Here is a 19,222-nt window from a genome sequence, read left to right as displayed (position 1 = left end):
TTTGGGCAGCAAACATGGTGGGGCAGGAAGAACGGCCGCAGCCCAAATGCTTAGGAGGGCTTTGAGGGGCCTTGAGGTCTGAGAAGGTGGGTCGGTGTGGATGCCAGCTGGGTCACCTCAGCTTTAGACAATGGGCTCACTCAGGTCTGGGGATTTGGAGTCACTGCTGTGTCCCATTTGGATAAGATGCCACCTGGCCCTGGCAACAATAAATAAAGACCTTGCCAGACCAGTCTGTTGTGTGGAGCCCTGGACGAACACAAGTGCAGGGATCTAGTGACCAATGCTCTGTCTTTATTCTACCAGACCTTGATAATGGAAGACAGAAAAAGTAAAATAAAGAGCCACTTTTGGCCGATAGAAAGTGTCCAATACACTTTGGAAAGATTTTCTGTCCCCTTTAAGAGGGCCTGGTGTATTGTATATAATTTGAAAAGGCTGCTTTCAGCTTTTTTTTTTTCCCAAAGTAAAAAAGAAATTTTTGCTACGTCTACATAGTTGCTTGTTCCAATGTTTAGAATTTGCTTTCACAGAGGAGGACTTTTTTTTGAAGGTGTACCTGTGGTGTTACTTGAGTAGGGCACTTTGTCTTTGATTCTGGGTGCATGAAGTGTAGTGTAGTCTCTGTATGATTTCTTTGTCTGTAAACAACATCAGTGGTGTCTGTCATTTCCTTTGTGGCTTAGGGTGTGGTTGTTAGTGGAAGTTACAGTGAAGTTCTGCTGGGGACTGGGATGACAGGTAAGCTAGTCTTTGGGCCCTCGTGGTGGTAACGGTGCACTGAGTGCTCCTGTTCTTGGGCCTCAGGGCAGCATATGCTGGCACCAGTGTTAGTGTGTCCAGGTAAGCTAATTTTGGGGCCTTCAGGTGGCTTAATTGGGTGCCGGAAGTGGCAGCAGTGGGCCAGGCAGGTGAACAGGTTCTCAAGACCCTGGGCAGTGAGCATAGCATGGGCAATGTCAGTACCAGTGGTGAGACAAACCTTTGGGATATAAGTGCTCCGCTCTGGTATTGGCAGGAGCTGTGATGGGTTGAGAGGGCTGGTGCCCAGACCTGCAAGTGGCATGTGCAAGTGGGTGCCAGTTGTGGTGATAGCAGAGGTTGAGTGTGCCTGACTTCACACTCCAGGAGGATTACTCAGGTGCCACGATGGTGAACTGAGCTGTGTGATCTGCAGAGTCCGATGTGCTTGTGTACTGGGGTGGAGGTAGCCTGGCCAAATGGTGCCTCAGGCCCCCCGCCGTGTTGCATATAAGTGCTGGCTTTTGTATGCATGGGCAGGGTGAGCCCTGTGCCACCAGTGGAATGATCAGGTGGAGGTTGCGTGGCTGTGCTGCAGCCCTGCTATTGAACAGGTTGAGGTTGCCTTCCCTGGGAGCAGCCATAGGCAGAGAGTCGAGGAGCATGGGCTTCACTTGTACCTTGGCCCACAGTGTCTGCAGCTGCAGCAGTTGCAGGCAGTGGAATCTGTCCTTTGCGCATGAGAATGTGTAGCCACCCCTCTTCAGGGGAGGTTAGAATTGTTTTCTGTGGCTTCTGCCTCAGCCCTAGTTGCAAGGCAGCATGTAGTCTGGTGTGGATTGGGCTTTCAAAATGGTACCATGCTGACACTGCTTAGAACTTGCGGGTTTGTGGGACCCAGCGTGAGTTTTCCCTCTGAAACAAGGCCTTCACACAGTTTCCAGAGAACTTTCTATGTTAGTCTTCGGCCAGCAAGGGTTGGGGGACTCTACCACGGCTAGGATTTTAGAAGCCTGAAGCAGGAACCACTGGGAGTCTCTCACTTATTCTTTCCCCCCAACTGGAGAGTCTCTCCTGGCTCCCAGCCGATCTTGGTTAGCAGGCCGCCTTGCTTCCCTCTCCTTTCTTGCTCTGGGTGTTTCCTGCCACTTCTGTGTTGAATTTCAGTATTCTCTTGGATGACCTATTCAAAGTGTGATTATCTACTCACTATTTTGGTTTTTCCTAGTGGAGGAGGCAAGTAAGAGATGCCTCTAATCAACCATCTTGAACCCTCACCAGGTGGTAGTTTTCTATATCTTGTAGGTGATCTTTGTTTCTTTTATCTTTTTTTCTTTTTCCATTTGTGTATTTTCAAATAGCCTGTCTTTGAGCTTACTGATTCTTTTGTCTACTTGACCCATTCTTCTGTTGGAAGCCGCTAATAAATTTTTCATTTCAGCAAATGTATTTTTCAGTTCCAAGATTCCTATATGATTTTTTTTAAAAAAATCAATTTCTTTGTTAAATTTTTCTGATAAATTTCTGAATTGCTTTTCTGTGTTATCTTGGATCACAAGGAGATCACTGGGTTTCCTTAAAGCTACTATTTTGAATTCTTGGTCAGAGAGGTTAAATATCATCATCTAATTACAGTGTAAATCACTGGTTGCTTGCTTGCTTTGTCTGTTTGAGGAGGTCTTGGTTTTGTGTTTTCTGTTGTTTCTTGTGTATGTACATCTATGTCTTTGCAGTGAAGGATTAGTTATTTATACCAGTCTTCTCTGTCTGGCTTGTTTTGGTTTTTATCAGATATGTTTGATTGGAGATTCTTAGCAATTTACCTGTTGTTCTTTTTTCCCACTAGGTCACTGCCTCTTTTTTTGCACTAGATGGCGCCTTAATTAAGCCCGGGTTTGCCTCCTCAGTTCTTGGTACTCAATCAGGGTGCCACCAGTCCGAAATGGAGAAGGTCCCAAATAGGATATCCTGTTGGTATGGGAAGGCTGGTCAGAGGTTCATGTCTGGAGATCTGTGGAATGAACCTCTTACAGCATGGTACTGCTGAACAGCTAATCTGTTTTGGCATCTCTTTTGGCTTATTTACACAGCAGTTTCCAGGGCTGAGGATGGCAGTCCCACTTCCCCTACTTGTCTATGGCTGTCTACAGGAATATTCCTCTCTTCAGGTACTCCCAGTGCTTCTCATGAGTTGAGGCAGAGACAGGTCTCCTGTCAGGTAACCTAAGATGATGGGAAGCTGTTGTTTACCTGAATCACATTTTTTCCAGTGTGGAAACTATGAGTTGGGGAAAATTTTTCTATGCACTTAGTGCTGGGCAGATTGGGAGAAGGGGCATTACAAATATGGAAGTTTGATCCTCTAACCTCTGCTCATAGTTTTTTTCACTTCTCTGTTGCTCTGGGAACTGTCTCATCCTCATATTTGAGTTATGGGATGTTGCTGGTGATAATCTCAATGCCATATATTTGGTTTTGGTTTTGAGGGTAGAAAGTAGAACCAGTTTGTTTCTATGCCAGCATTTTGAAGTGGAAAGTCTAAATTGGGTTGTTTGTCTTTTCATCATTGAGCTGTAATAGTACTTGTATATTATGGATACTAGACCATTGTCGGATATATGATTTGCAAATATTTTCTCCCATTCTCTTTGTTGTCTTTTTACTTTTTGGATAATGTCCTTTGACAGACAAAAAATTTTAATTTTGGTGAAGTCCAATCTATTTTTAATTCCATTGCTTATACTTTTGGTGTCATATTTAGGAGAACATTGCCTAATCCAAAGTACAAAGATTTACACCTATGTTTTCTTCTGATAATTTTATAATATTAGCTCTTACATTTAGGTATATGACCCACTTTAAGTTAATTTTTGCATATGGTGTGAAATAGGAGTAAAAACAAAAATTATGCTTTTTGCATGTGGGTATTCATTTCTCCCAGCAACATTTGTTGAAATGACTATTCTTTCTTCATTGAATGGTCTTGGCACTCTTGTCAAAAATCAATTGACCATAGATTTACGTGCTTACTTCTGGACTCAATTATATTCCATTGATCTATATGTCTGCCCTTATGACAGTATCACACTGTTTTGATTAATCTAGGTTTCTAGTAAGTTTTGAAATTGGGAAATGTTAATCTTCCAGCTTTGCTCTTTTTTAAGAGTGCTTTGGTTTTTTTTAGGTCCCTTGTAGTTCCGTATGAATTTTAGAATCAGCTTGTCGATTTCTCTAAAAAACGCAGCTGGAATTTCATTAAGAATTTCTTTAAGTCTGTAGATCAATTCAATGAATATTGCCATCTCAATATTAAGTCTTCCAACCTATGAACATGAGATGCCTTTCCATTTATTTAGGTTTTAAAAAATTTCTTTTAACAAGTGTTGTAGTTTTCAGTGTACAGTTTTTTCACTTCATTGGTTAAGTTTATTCTTAAGTATTTTATTCTTTTTGATGCTACTGTAAATGAAATTATTTACTAAATTTTATTTTTAGGCTTTTCATTGCTATTGTAAAGAAATATAACTGATTTTCAAGTATTAATCTTATATTCCACAACTTCACTGGACTCATTTTTTAGCTCTAATTGTTTGTGGATATTTCAGGGTTTTCTATATATGAGACCAAGTAATTTGTGATCAGCAGTACTTTTTATTCTTTTCCTATATGGATGCCATTTCTTTCTTTTTCTTTTCTAATTTCCCTGGCTAGAGCTTTCCATACAATGTTAAATAGGAATGGCAAGAGTAAACATCTTTGTTGTGTTCCTGATCTTGCAGGAAATGATTCAGTTTTTCATCATTGGGCATGATGTTGTCTGTGGGGTTTTTGTAGATGCCTGAAATAGCTTTGATACTTGTTCCCTCTAAAGCTCATGTTGAAATTTGATTTCCAAATTGGAGATGGGGCCTAGTGAGAGGTATTTGGGTTATAGGGGTGGATCACTCATGAATGGCTTGGTGCCCTCCAGGTAGTACTGAGTAAGTTCTTGCTCTATTAGTTTATGTGAGAGTTGACTGTTTAAAAAAGCCTGGCACCTTCACCCATCTCTCTTCCTCCCTCTCTCACCATGTGACACATCTGCCCCCACTTCACCTTCTGCCATGAGTAAAAGCTTCCTGAGGCTCTCACCAGAAGTAAATGCTGATGCTATGCTTCCTGTACAGCCTGCAGAACTGTGAGCCAAATAAACATCTTTTCTTTATAAATGACCCAGCTTCATGTATCCCTTTATAGCAATGCAAAGTGGACTGAAACAATGCTCTTTATCATGTTAGGGAAGTTCCTTTCTATTCCTAGTTTTTCAGTGCTTTTATTATGAAGGAGTGTTGGATTTTGTCAAATGTTATTTCTGTGTTTATTGAGATGATCATGTGCCCCCTCCTTCAGTCTATTAATATGATGTATTACATTAATTTGTTTTCATACATTGAACTAATCTTGTATTCCTGGGATAAATCTTACTTGGTCATGTTGTATAGTCTGTTAACATGTGAGTTTGCTAGCATTTTGTTGAAGATTTTGTGTCTATATTCATAAGTAGTTTTGGTTTGTAGTTTTTGACTTTGGTATCAGGGTAATGCTGGCCTCATAGAATGAAGTGAAACATGTTAACTGCTTTTTTATTTTCTGGAAGAGTTTGAGAAAGATTGGTTTTAATTATTTAATTATTTGTTAAACCATCAGCAGTGTAACCATCTGGTCCTAGGCTTTTCTTTGTTGGCATTTTTTTAATTCTTTTTACTGACTGTCTCAATTGTACCCACAGGATTTTAATTTATAGAGCTGAAAAAATGACAACAGACAGAGATGCTAATCCCATTGAAAAAGTTTTGTTAATTACATTTCCCAAGAGAAGGGAATGCACCATGCCGCACAGGGTCACATGGGGAAGCACCAGTGTTGGTTAGGAGGCAGAAAGAAATGGGGGAAGCTTATGCCAGAGCTTTTATTGGAGTTTCCAAAGGAAAAGCAAGGCAAGGCAGGAGAAACAGCTTAGGATTGGCTACTTTGAATAATTCTGGTGGGTTTTGGGACCTAGTTGTCTGGTACCTGACCCTGGGTTGATTTAGGGCAGGGGAAATGCTGGCTTGACATGTGAGAGGTAGATAAGGAGGTAGTTCCGAGTATAGGCTCTGGATTGCAGGGGAGATGTAGATAACTTGGCCACTAGTTTGGCCCTGTAATTAATGGATGCCAAACAGACAAATACAGAATCTGTAAAAATATAGTTAGAACACTGACTCAATTCCTTTACATTAAGATTTTTAACTAATTTTAGTCATTTTTTATAATTTGTGTGTTTCTAGGAATTTTTCCATTTCATCTAGATTATCTAATTTGTTGACATACATTTGTTCATAGTATTTTCTGATAGTACATTTTAAAAATTTTCTGTAAGGTCAGTAGTAATGTCCTGAGTCTGACTCCTGGTTTTAGTAATTTGAGTCTTTTATTTTTGGTCAGTCTAGTTAAAAGTTTGTGAGTTTTTACTGTTCTTTTAAAAAACTGACTTTTCATTTCACTGTTTTTTTTTTCTATTGTTTTCTGTTCGCTATCTCATTTATTTGTGCTTTAATCTTTATTATTCCTTTCCTTCTGCTTGCTTTCAGATCAGTTTCCTCCTGTTTTCCTAGTTTCTTAAGGTACAAAATTAGGTTATCAATTAGATCTTTCTTCTTCTTATAACGTAGGTATTTACAGCTACAAATTTCCCTCTGAGTACTGTTTCTGCTGCATCCCGCAAGTTTCGGTATGTTATGTTTTCATCTTCATCATCATCATTTCAAAGTATTCTCTAGTTTACTTTGTGGTTTCTTCTTTGACTCAAGTAGCTATTTAGGAGTGGTTATTTTTTTGAGATGAAGTCTTGCTCTATCGCCCAGGCTGGAGTGCAGTGGCCGGATCTCAGCTCACTGCAAGCTCCGCCTCCCGGGTTCACGCCATTCTCCTGCCTCAGCCTCCCGAGTAGCTAGGACTACAGGCGTCCGCCACCTCTCCCGGCTAGCTTTTTGTATTTTTTTTTTTTAGTAGAGACAGAGTTTCACCGTGTTAGCCAGGATGGTCTCGATCTCCTGACCTCGTGATCCACCCGTCTCGGCCTCCCAAAGTGCTGGAATTACAGGCTTGAGCCACCGCGCCCGGCCGGGAGTGGTTAGTTTTAACTTAGTTGTGAATTTTCCAAATTTCCTCTTGTTACTAATTTCTAATTTAATTCCATTGTGACCAAGAAACATACTTAATGTGATTTTAGTATTTTAAAATTCATTGAAACTTGTTTTGTGGCTTACTATGTGATTTATCTTGGAGAATGTTTTATGTGTACTTGAGAAGAATGTTTATTCTTCTATTGTTGGGTGGATTGCTTTCTAGACATCTATTAGGTCAAATTGGCTCTGTTGTTGTTTAAGGCTTCTGTTTCCTTGGTGATCTTCTCTTTATTTGTTCTAGTCATTGTTGAATGTGGGATATTGATGTTTCCCACTATGAATGTAGAACTATGTGTTTATCACTTCAATTCTATCAATTTTTGCTTCATGTATTTTCAGGCTCTACATTAGAGGAATTTATTTGTTTATAATTGTTATATAAAACAAATATTGTCTAATAATTCAATGGAAACATATCTTTTGGGTAATATTTTAGTAGTATAGATCTAAGAATGAATTCCCTTAGAAGCATTATACTTATTGTTCACTATTGTTTTTGTCTCATTTTAAGTAGAGCATTAAGGGAATAAAGTAGTTTAGCTGTAAGTCTGCCAAAATCTTTATCCAGATAATTTTTGCCTTTTATGAAATTTTTGTCCCCATGGAAGGCAGGATTACATTTCTTTCCCGATTGAGTTGGTGTTATATATTATTGATTTTCAAAATATTTATGACTTTGGGACATTGAATTGATAAAAATTCATGATATTCTTTGAACTAGTAAAGATTCATACTGTATGATCTCAACCACATACAAATGCATGCTCGATTGTGTGTGTACACACGTAAGGATTTAGACAGATATTTCAGGCTGTAAGCTGGGTGTGACTGTGGATGATTCTGTGTTTTTAAATTTTTCAATAATGTACATATTCACTTATAAAAGTTAGACAAAAATAAACATTATTTAAAATACCATTAGCACTTTACGTTCTTCCTGAATGACTGAGATGGGTAATTTCTAGCCATCAGGCAACACCTTACAAGTTCTCTTAATTATAGTCCTGGTAAAATGAGTATCTCTGTCACAAGGAAGGCTAAAAGGAACAACTTCTGGCTATCCAGAGAGAAGGAAGACAGTAATGAATACATATTCAAATCCTTGAGATAAAAGAAGTTATACAAAGTTCACTTGTAAATGTTCGAAGGATCCTCAAAGCTGTGGTTCCTGTCTGTGTCTCACCTTAACAGTTTTTCCAGGGTTATGAATCTTGTAGATGGAACATGCAGTAGGGACTTCAGCTCTTATCTGTTTAAAATTTTCCCAACAATGTTGTCTGAGAATAGTTTTCAAGTTTATTTACTGTTATGAATCATAACCTGCAAAATTTTCATCAAGCTCTGTTTCAGAGAGACTAGAGAGACCAGGTGTAGTCTTGGTGTCTCCATAGGAACCTATCTGATTGGAGAGAACACCCAGATTTCTCCCAGTATCTTTTTTCAGAGTCTGGTGCTTTAACTGCAATTTGCTAAAAGTTTCATGGAAGTAATCTGCAGTAACCAGGTTATCTATAATATGCTGAACAAATTGAATGTGGTGAGAGCAACCTGTTTAGCACACTGGTCAGACAGGGCATTTCCTTTTGCTTTATGGGTTTGTTCCCTCGTATGAGATTTGATGTTAATTATAGTCACTTCCTTGAGAGAGTAGTGAAGCATCTAGTAAAGCTTGTATGTGCTCATGCTGCTTATTGAAGTACCAGAAGCTATTAGGAAGCTGTGTGTTTCCATAGCATGCTAAAATCATAAACCATACCAAAGGCATATCTGTTGTCTGTGTATATGTTAGCCCTTTTATTCTTTGCTAGCTTGGTAGGCTAGCGTTAAGCCTATACATTCAGCTGGTTATGCTAACTTGACTTCAAGAAGGTGGTCATATTCAAAAAGCTCTTGGGAAGTAGTGACAGCATACTTAACTTGAAAATACACTTGTTCAGTCTCAATATATGACCAATCTACAAATAATTCTAAGTCTGAGTCTTGTAGAGGCGTTTCAAGAAGATCAGAGAGAGGCAGATAAATTTCTCAAGTTAAATAATCATGAGATTTTTCACCTTCTCTGAAAGAGGAAATAAATTAGCTGCATTAAGATTATGACACTATTAAAGAAGTTATATAAATGGCCAATAAACACTTGAAAAGGTGCTCAGCATCATTAGTCATTAGGGCAATGCAAATCAAAACCACATTTGAATACTACTTCACACTCAGTGGGATGGCTATAATTTAAAAAGCTGGGCAGTAACAACTGTGAGGATATGAAAAATGGAAACCTCATATATTATTGGTGGAAATGTAAAATGGTGCAGTCATTGTGGAACAGTTTGGCAGTTCCTCAAGCAGTTAAACATAGAGTTACCATATGACCCAGCATTTTTACTCCTAAATATATACCTAAAGGAATTGAAAACCTATCTTCAAAGCAAATCCTATGCACAAATGTTCAAGCAGCATTATTCATCCTAGCCAAAATGTGGCTACAACCCAATTGCCCGTCAACTGATGCATGGATAAACATATAATGCAATATTATTTGGCCATAAAAAAGAATGAAATAATGTACTGATACATGCTACAACATGGATAATCCTTGAAAATGTTATGCTAAGTTAAAGAAGCCAGATACAAAATGCCACATAGTGTATAATTTCATTTATATAAAATGTTCAGAATAAGAATATTCATAAAGATGGGAAGAAGATTAGTGGTTGCCAGGTGGAGAATGAGGAGTGACTGCTTAATGATTTTTCTGGGAGACAATGAAAATGTTCAGAAATTAGATGGTGATGTTGGTTGCACAACATTGTAAAACATGAAAAACAACGGAATTGTACATTTTAAAAGAATAAGTTTTATAGTATGTGAATTTTATCTGAATTTTTTTAAAAAGAGTACAGTATTCCTATAGACTCCTAATATAGATGATGGTATGAGCTGAGGACAGAAACAATAATTCATAAGAAATGAGTCTAGAAGCAGAGAAATGTTGGGTGCTTTGGTGATGAGAAGGGTCTGAGTTTCTTTAGGTACCATTAGGTGAAAAGGTGACCCCAAGATTAAATGCAGTGACAGCTACTGCCCCCAGGCAAGAGGGATATGTTTAACTACTGGATGGAGAGCAATATTGTAATACCCAATGAGTCTCTGATTTCCATCATGTTTCTAAGATAAAACTCCAAGATCTTGACCATCCCTTTTATATATAAACCAAAAAATGATAGTATAATTTTGGGGTGACCCAAAATGAAATGCCTTGGGTTGGTCAATGGCTAACTCTGTAGTGACCATCCAAGGCAGAAGCAGCTCAGGAATACCATTTTAATTCATATTACTGAGGGTGCCAGGTAATTCAGAAAAGTTGGAAATCTACCACCTGCAATATCCTATAAGTCACAGAAATCCTCCAAATTGTCTTTTGGTTATAGGGCTAGGGCAATTTTGAATGACCCTACTCCTATCCACCAGGAGGAATTTGCCTCCCTAGGATATACCATGGCTTAGATAGTGAACTTGGGCCTAAGGAAACAGGAGTTTATTTTTACAAATTTGTCCTTTTATATAGTAATTTAAACAGTAAATTATTCTTACAAATTTGTCCTTAAATATTTCCTTTTATAAACAAAGTTTCTGAGATAGTCTTCTTGAGACGAGGTTAAATCAGGTGAACATAAGAGCAAGTTACCTACAATTTGATCAAGGCAGAGGATCAGGGAAATTGTAAGTCTTTGAGATTATGATTGAGAAGCTGAGAGACGTATGAGGGGGCTTCATTGAAGCCACAGTCTTCAGTGAATGCAGTGAATTAAGTGAATAGAGGACTTAGGGAAACCACCATAGGATGGTGTACTGGGTCATGAGAGACTGAGAGGCCAAGAAAAAGGCCTTTGGATATACATCTAATAGTAGTTCCCCATTGAGCCAAAAGGTCCATCTGTATAGGTTAGGGAGGGTGGAAGACAGAAGAGAAAGCTATATTGAGAGATTAAGCATCCCAAAGAGATAAGCAAAGGGTTAGAGAGAGGGAGTGAATATGTTCAACAGGTAAGTCCCACTACTGAGCTTTTTAAAATTATTCTGAGGAAGGATGGTAGGAAACTAGAAGGAATTAATGATGGAGAGTGTGTCTCCAGGGTCTACTAAAAATGAACTTGGATAGTCATTCACAAATAAATAGAGTTATTTCTCCTTACTGATCCAAAGACAATCAAGGATTTTGAAGGGTACCTTCCTTGGAGAAGGGGAATTGCTTTATTTCAGATTGAGTAACCTGTATAGTGTTGCCAGATAAAATATGGGAAGTGCAGTTAAATTTGAATATCAGATAAGAAATGAATCATTTTTTAGTACAAGTGTGTACTCAACATTTCATGGGACATGCTTATGCTAAAATATTACTCATTTATTTGAAATTCATATATTTTTCATTTTTATTTGCTACATCTAGCAACTCTAGTTAAGTGTCTTGTTTCTTTGCTACAGTGGGATGATTGCAGGTCCAGTGTCTTTTTCTCTGCAATATCTGCAAGTGTCTGTGTCTCTCTGTGTTTTAATTGTGGAGGGCCTTTTTATTTCCCCCAGGCTGTTCAAGTTGTAATGACATAAGTTTGCGGTGTGATTTTCACCTTATTTACTATGCTTTCCACAAAATACTGGTTTAAAGTCTGCCGAACTCAAAGTGTTGTAAATCATGAGTGGATGTGGTCTGCCAGCCTCTTTTATGCTTCTGAATAGCATCTGATATGTCAGGGTTAAGGCCATTAGTAAAGAATGTGCAGGCCGGGCGCGGTGGCTCAAGCCTGTAATCCCAGCACTTTGGGAGGCCGCATCTGATATGTCAGGGTTAAGGCCATTAGTAAAGAATGTGCAGGCCGGGCGTGGTGGCGGACGCCTGTAGTCTCAGCTACTTGGGAGGCTGAGGCGGGAGAATGGCATGAACCCGGGAGGCGGAGCTTGCAGTGAGCCGAGATCACGCCACTGCACTCCAGCCTGGGAGCACAGCGAGACTCCGTCTCAAAAAAAAAAAAAAAAAGAATGTGCAGATTGTTGTTGGAGTGTTAGTGTTAATGCCCAACCCTGAGCATTCCTTAAAAGTGCTTTCTATTATCGGTCCCTAAAATTGGAAACAGACTTATCACACCCTTGCTGACAGGTTTGGATTATTCCTCAGTTGATGGAAGAGTGAAAACCTTCACCAATTGCCTTTAAAAGACTTTCTCCTCTCTATTTGGCTTTTGCATATCCAGAAAGGGTAAAGGTATGGGTCAAAAGGTGAGAGGAAGGTGAGAAAGGGGAAAAGAAGGAGAAAGAGAGGAGAGCAGAGGACAGAAAGCAGAAGAGGAGGGAGGCCAGGAGAAAGTCAGATTGTAAGGGGAAGAGATAGAGTTAGATAGAAGGAGGAGATCTTTGGAGGGAGAGACGGTTGAGGACGTTTTAAAAGAAGACTCAACAGATTGGAATCTTTCTGAATTGTTTCTTTCCTCAGCTGCTTCTTACGGCTTGAGGAAAGCTGTCCATTGTAAATATGTTATCTGATTTCCTTTTGCTCTAAGGAATCATGCAAATGCTTGCGTTGTGACATGTCCCAAGAGTCCCAAATGAACCACTGCAGCTAAAAATTGTCTTCCTTGAGGTCATACCACTTAGGTCATAACAAAAAAGGTTCAGTGCAGAAGAAAGGAGAAGGGCCTGGTCCTACATTATGATCATCATCTAATTCTCTGTTCTTGGAGACCTGAAAGGCCAGACAACTCTGAAAGACAAAAGGAAAATAGAGGCAATGACTTTAGTCAGAAAATAGGTTAACCCTTCCAAAGAATCAAAACATGGAACTTCCTTGACACAACAAAAAATTGGAGCACGTGAGTGGGAACAGGACTTATCTGACCCAATAGGGCCCTCCAAGAAGGGAGGAAGAAGGTCCCTCAGTTTATCCTGTCTTTATCTGAAACATCAGTAGGCTCAAGGGCCTATTCAGACCCAATCTGAGTCAGTAACAAAACTGTTAAGGATCAAAATAGTTAAAGTGACTCAAATAAAGGTTACAGGCTTTATTCAGTTGATGTGCATCAGGGAACAAGCAACTCAATGTTAAGTAACTCCTTGAGCCAAAGTAGGATCGGGTTTTCATAGGACAAGCAGAGGAGACTCCTCATCTCTTCTGTGACTGTGGTCTTGTCCCAGCTTGCAGTTTTCTTTATCTGTAACCGCTGCAAAACTTCCAGCTGGAATGGTTGGAAATTGTTCTGGTTTCTCAGGATCATTGGTGCAATCTCATTTTGGCTACTGTCAGAACAGTGCTTTCAAATGTAATCTTTGTAAGCTGGTGAGTTGTCTAATGCCAATTAAGGTACAGGAAGTGGAGACATAGGAAGGAAAAAAAGGAAGACAAGAAGATAAAACAAAAGGAGACAAAGTTTCAAGCAAGGAAAAACTATGATCTGTTTTAATTCTTTTACGGTTGTCTCTCAGCTTCCACCATGTATGCACTCCCCACTCAGATGCACAAATTCCAAAGTTCAAACCTCAGATATTTTCTTCTACCTACAGCCCAGCTCTAACGATCCCAACGATGTGCCCTTCAAATACTCCTCCACATCCCTGTTTTGTTGCCTTCATGTTTTCCATCCCTTAGCCACACCTGTTGGGGTGGGGAGCATGAAATCAGGGAAGGCCTCGTGAAGGAGGCTGCACCTGAGCTGAGCCTTGAGAGACAGGGCAGGATTTGCCAGGGTAGAAACGGAGGCAAATACTTTTCAGTAGGAGACAATGGAATGAGCGTGTTCCTTCTTCAAATACAGTATTATGGAGTGTCTTTTTTTGTGTGTGCCAATCATTAATCATGTACTGGGTAAGAGTACGGGCTTTATGGAGAAAGGCTCAAATCCCAAGCCTTGCCACTTCCTGGCCATACCAGAGCTTGAGGATCAGCCGTAACATAATCACTGAAAAAGGCTAGTTTGGGGCTTTGACAAACTGGAGAGCCAGAGCTCGGTTTAGTGGAGATAACTCCTGCTTAGATGTTGGCAATCATAGCCATGTGGGCGTGGTTGGGTGTGATATTCTGGTATTTCAAGAAAAGCAAGAATTTTGGATTTTTATGTGAAATATTTTAATGTTTAAAATATCGGCCACCAAATTTAAAGGAATCATTTTATAGGTCAAACTATACACATCTGTATACTAAATGTTTATAGTGTTTTTGTTGTTTAAATTGACAGATATTGTTGTGGATATTTATCATGTACAACATGATATTTTAAAGTATGTCATCAGTAAGTATAGTCACCATGGTGTACAATTGGATCTCTGCATTTGGCAAGTTTGCCATACTGACTTAAAGGCTTAACTGGATACTTATAACAGCAGGCAAGGTTCTCAAACTAGGGCCTCTGCTTCGTTCTCAGCCTTGCTTCTACCAACATCTTTCCTTCCCTGCCATTCTCTGGCCCCATATGGTAAAACTGTTGCCCAGAGGAGCCTTTTTCTTGCACATGTTGTTCCCTCTGCTTCAAGTGCCCTTCTCCACATCCCCACTTCAATTTTCTTTTCCTGACTAACATCGTCTGTTATTCAAGAGCCATCTCCTTTGACAAGCTTTCACCAGTTTCTTATTGTGCTTCTACAAACCCTGGATAGTACTTACTCTGCTGTACTGACATTTCATGTCAACTCATCTTTGTTTTCCACTAGACTGGGTGGGAAGGCTGAGACATAAAAGAATGCAAGAAGTATTTCTTTGGAAAATGAATAAATGGACTGAATATATGTTTACAAAGCCACTTTTGTATATGTAAACATGCACCTATCTATGCGCTTCTCTATCCATGCATCCATTTAGTCAGTAAATATTTATTGAGCACCTATTATGTGCCAGGCCCTGTTCTAGGTGATGAGGATGCAGGAATGAACACACCAGACAAAGTCCCTGCCCTCACAGAGCTCATATTTTAGTGCAGAAAGACACTAAACAGAATATGTACTGTAATGTAACATGATGATAAATGCTCTATGGAGAAAATAAAAGTAGGGCAACAGGTTTGAGGGTGACAGGTGCATAGGGCAACTGGAGAAGGGATCTCTGAGGAGGTGATACTTGAACAAATATTTGAGGGAAGAGAGGGAGCAAAACCCTACAGACAACTGGAGAAGAGCATACCAAATGGACGGAACAGCAAATGCAAAGGCCCTGAAGTGGGAGCATTTTTAGCATGTTTGAGGAATAGAAAGGAGGCCAGAGTGGCTACAGAGGGCTGAGCGAAGAGTGGTGGGAGATAAGGTCATAGAGGCAATGGAGGTCTAGACCGTATGCCATCAACCTATCCAACCACCCATTGAACACATTCCCTTGCTAAATAATGTGGTAAGAAATTTCAATATTGCTGGGGTGAGTGGTGGCAGTTCCAAGGAGTTATATGTAGGACAAAACAGCTTTCCCTACAGATAGATGCTTTCCTTCGTTCTCTCCTTACTCAGAGCCCTTCCCACAAGGTTCTCAGATGCAGGTCCTACAGGAGACCAGGCACTGTTTGCCTTGGGAGGGTCATGAACTGGTGGAAATTGGCCAAAGTTGTTTCCTGCTTGTTGGGGCTGGGACCAGGCTCTGCACCTCCACCCAGCTGGAAAGGGCTCTGGGGCTGTTATTCATCAGATATGCTGCTGTGTGAAACCATTCTCAAGTTTCTCTCCTTTGAACCTCTCCCTCTCCCAGGAAGTCACACCAAAAGAGTCAGGAGACCCATGTTCTACTCTCTGCTCTGTGGCTGCAATGAGCGGTGAGATCCAGGACAGGTTTGGGGCTCTGTGAAATGAAGGATTTGAACTTGTTCTAGCGCTGTTAGGTCACCTCTGTGTCTTAACGCTTTCTGCATGGTCGGCCACCTGAATTCTAATCCTGGCAGTAGGCCTTTTGTGACCCTCCTCATGCTACTGTACCCAGGTGTAAGCACAGCTGGGCTGCTTATTCAAAAGCAGTACAGGTAGTGGGGTTTGACTGAAGCCCCAGTGTCTCTTCTCCTGAATGTCTCCCTCCACACTTTTCTCCTGCATGTCCTGACATTTCTGCCATTAGTCATTCCCCACAAAGGTAGGAGACTGTCTCCAGGGATAAAGGAGCCAGCAGGCCTGACTGTCTGCCTTGCCCAGACGGGGCTCAGTCATCCTCTTGGAGAGCAGAAAGGAAAGGCATCTCTCCAATGGGGGAGTGACACAGAAGCTGAGACTGTTAGAAAATCACTGGGGGAGACTGATCTGGGGCTCACTACTGAGTGTTCCCGAGCAGCTCCAGACCACGAAGAGCTAGGGGAAATTAGAAAGCTCACTGCCTGAAAAAAAAGCCTTAACAGATGAGGGCTCTGAAGAAATACTTAGTTAATCTCATGGTTTGGTTTAGGGCTAGTTGCTGTGTAAATAACTCCTCAGCTGTGGACTTTTTTAGATCGTGAGGCAAAGTTGAATCCACTAAACAAGCAGAAAAAGGAGGACACAATTTATTTGTCTGGCAACTCAGAGGAAGGCTGCACATTCTTGCTTTGCTAATCTCGGCTCTGGCCTTCCCCCAGAGTTGCTGCTGCAAAGGATTGTGGGAGTCCTAAGTCTTCCTTCTTATCAGAAGGGCTGAACTGGGCAGGAAGACTTGAGGCAGTGGAGGAGGTTTTGGGGATGGGGGTGCTTGTATAGTCCAGTGACCCAGCATCTCAGGTCAGGGGGACCCTGGCTGGGAGAGGAGGACAGATATTTTATCTTGAATTCTAATGAATTCTAAGGATTAGAGCATCCTGTGAACTCAGCCAGGTCTGGGTTCTAGACCCAAATTGCTTCCTTTATGAGCTCTCTTTGAAAATATAAAGGCATATTAGGAACCAAGATGTTCCTTTCACTTTAAACTAGGAGTCACAAGATCACACAAAGTGGGCCAGGTATAAGCAGCAGGGAGTGAAGGGGACTGTGGGAGCTGGCAGCAGCCACTACTCTGATATCGTCAATTGTTGCCATGGTGCCATCTGCCTGGATGGCCACATCTACCAGGCGTTCTTTTTTATTTTTTATTTTTATTTTTTGATAGAAAGATCTTTACACAATGATTTTAGAAATTTCCCACATTTCAGTGTTAGGAATGAATTGCTTTTGCATTTATACCACAAGCATATCGAGAGCACTTACTGTCTGCAGGCACTGTTTTAAGCACTTCACAAATAGTAACTTATATAGTTTATATAACAGTCTTATAGGTAAGTTTTATTATACCTTATTTTGTGGATGAGGAAAACGAAGCACAAAGAAATTAAATAATTTGCCTAAGGTCCCCCAGGCAGTAAGTGGCAGAGCCTGAGTTTAAAGCCAAGCTGCCTGATTCTAGAGTCCCTACTCTTTGTCACTAGGCTATGCTGCCTCTCGTTAAAACCAAAGACAGCGGAAACAAAGCATGTGCAAAACACTGTACAGGACTAAAACCAAACAGACAAGTGACCAACAATAAAAAACACACACACCCAGACCTTTTGTTTGCTTCTTATGATTTTAACCTAATAAAACAGAATTTACCGCCTTTGTCATTTTCTCCTGCTTTCGTGTCTACTTTGTACACTCCTTCATGCCTAACTCCCATCTTAACAATTATTATTATTATTATTATTTTAGATGGATTCTTGCTCTGTTGCCCAGGCTGGAGTGTAGTGGCGTGATCTCAGCTCACTGCAACCTCTACTTCCTGGGTTCAAGCGATTCTCCTGCTTCAGCCTCGTTGAGTAACTGGGATTACAGGCATGCACCGCCAAACCCAGCTAATTTTTTTGTATTTTTAGTAGAGCCGGGGTTTCATCATGTTGGACAGGCTGTTCTCAAACCTCTGATCTCAAGTGATCTGCCTGCCTCGGCCCCTCAAAGTGCTGGGATTACAGTAACAATTCTTTTTGTTCTTTCTTTTTTTTTAAAAAAGATATTTCCAACACTGATATTTTCCAGCCATTATGTACAACCAATCTTGCCACCTGCCTTTCTGCCATTCTTGGTCTCTGAAACACTACTCGTCTCTTTCTCTTTCTTTTTCTTTCTTTTATTGTCCATTCTAGATTCTCACTTTCAAAATTCATGGTCAAATCTTCCCAGAATTCATCTCCCCCTGCCAGGTGGACCCCCATGAGCAATGAGTATTTGAAGGTTCACAGACATCCTATGCAATGACCCACAGTCTCTTTCCTGTACTTGTATTTATTTGTTTTCCGTGTTGCATAATGCAGCTATTCATAATCATAATACTTATTAGTATTAATCTCTATTTTGTGTGTATTTGTCTTATCTTTCCAGCAAGAGTGTGACCCTGGGGAGCAGGAATTGGGTTGACTATGTATTCTACTGTCCCTTGCCCACTGCCGAGAGGTCATATCACATAATGGGTAAGGGCATGGGCTTTGGAGCCATCCCACCTGGGCTCAAGTCTTGGTCTTCTGTTTACAAGCTGTGTGACCAATGGCAAGTCATTTACCTCTCTGGACTTCATTTTCCTCATCTGTAAAATGAGGAGTATAACTAATACTTCCTTTATATGATTATTGTGAAACATAATGCATAAGAAATGCTTCAGTCAGGGCCTTACTGTCATCTAGTGTGTCATCAGCATTTAGCTCTTATCACTGTGTCACAGGTACCCTTAATCAGCTTTGCTATCTGTGAAATGCTTCAATTTCTTGGCTCCAAAAAGATGTCTGTTTTTTAGGGTTAATTTCACTCAGGTATGGCATTTTTAGGAAGTGTTGGATAGGACCAGTTAAAAAATGCAAGGCACTGCAATTATAGAAATAGAATGTGACTTTTTGGTGGCTCTGGTCAAGTTTAACCTCTCCAGAATTGAAAGAATTGGAGGGTCTAGGACCCCTTTGTGTTGAATAGGGGTTGGGGGAGCTGCAACTACACATGCATGTGATTTTTTCCAGGCGATCTATGACATGTGTTTGTACAGTGCGTCAACACAAATTGCCTAGGAGTAGGCTTCCCCAAACAGTTCAATGTACATAATAGGTTGAATCACACTATCGGTTAACATAGAGTTCCTGGTACTAACCCACTCCAGCCTCCCTACTATCACAAGGTAAGCAATCCCAGGCTACTCAACACAAGCTGACTCATACTTATTGTTAAAACATGACTTGCCAAAGGAGAGCTTTCTGCATGGTTCTTCGCTCTAAAACAGGAAACAAAGCTATTCCAAATTCAAGATGATAGGGACCTCCATGGCCCTCCTTCAATACACCCTTGAAATTCCCCTGCTTCACAGCCTT

General features: G+C 40.4%; 1 protein-coding gene across 3 annotated transcripts in view; it reads left to right on the top strand.

The window, feature by feature from the left end:
• VSIG1 (V-set and immunoglobulin domain containing 1) overlaps positions 1 to 19,222 on the top strand; it is a 151,413-nt gene that overhangs the window by 87,332 nt on the left and 44,859 nt on the right. The window contains exon 1 of one of the 3 annotated variants that reach the window (XM_017954104.3): positions 735 to 843. The exons of the other annotated variants lie outside the window; for them this stretch is intronic. Within the exon in view, the coding sequence (XP_017809593.1) occupies positions 816 to 843 (28 nt within the window). The 5' untranslated portion in view covers positions 735 to 815. Of the gene's footprint in view, positions 1 to 734; positions 844 to 19,222 lie in introns of those variants that run through there. 3 annotated transcript variants of the gene reach the window in all.

This window comes from Papio anubis, chromosome X (genome assembly GCF_008728515.1).
Source record: "Papio anubis isolate 15944 chromosome X, Panubis1.0, whole genome shotgun sequence".
Classification (NCBI taxonomy): domain Eukaryota; kingdom Metazoa; phylum Chordata; class Mammalia; order Primates; family Cercopithecidae; genus Papio; species Papio anubis.
This window is presented reverse-complemented; position numbering and strand designations above follow the sequence as displayed.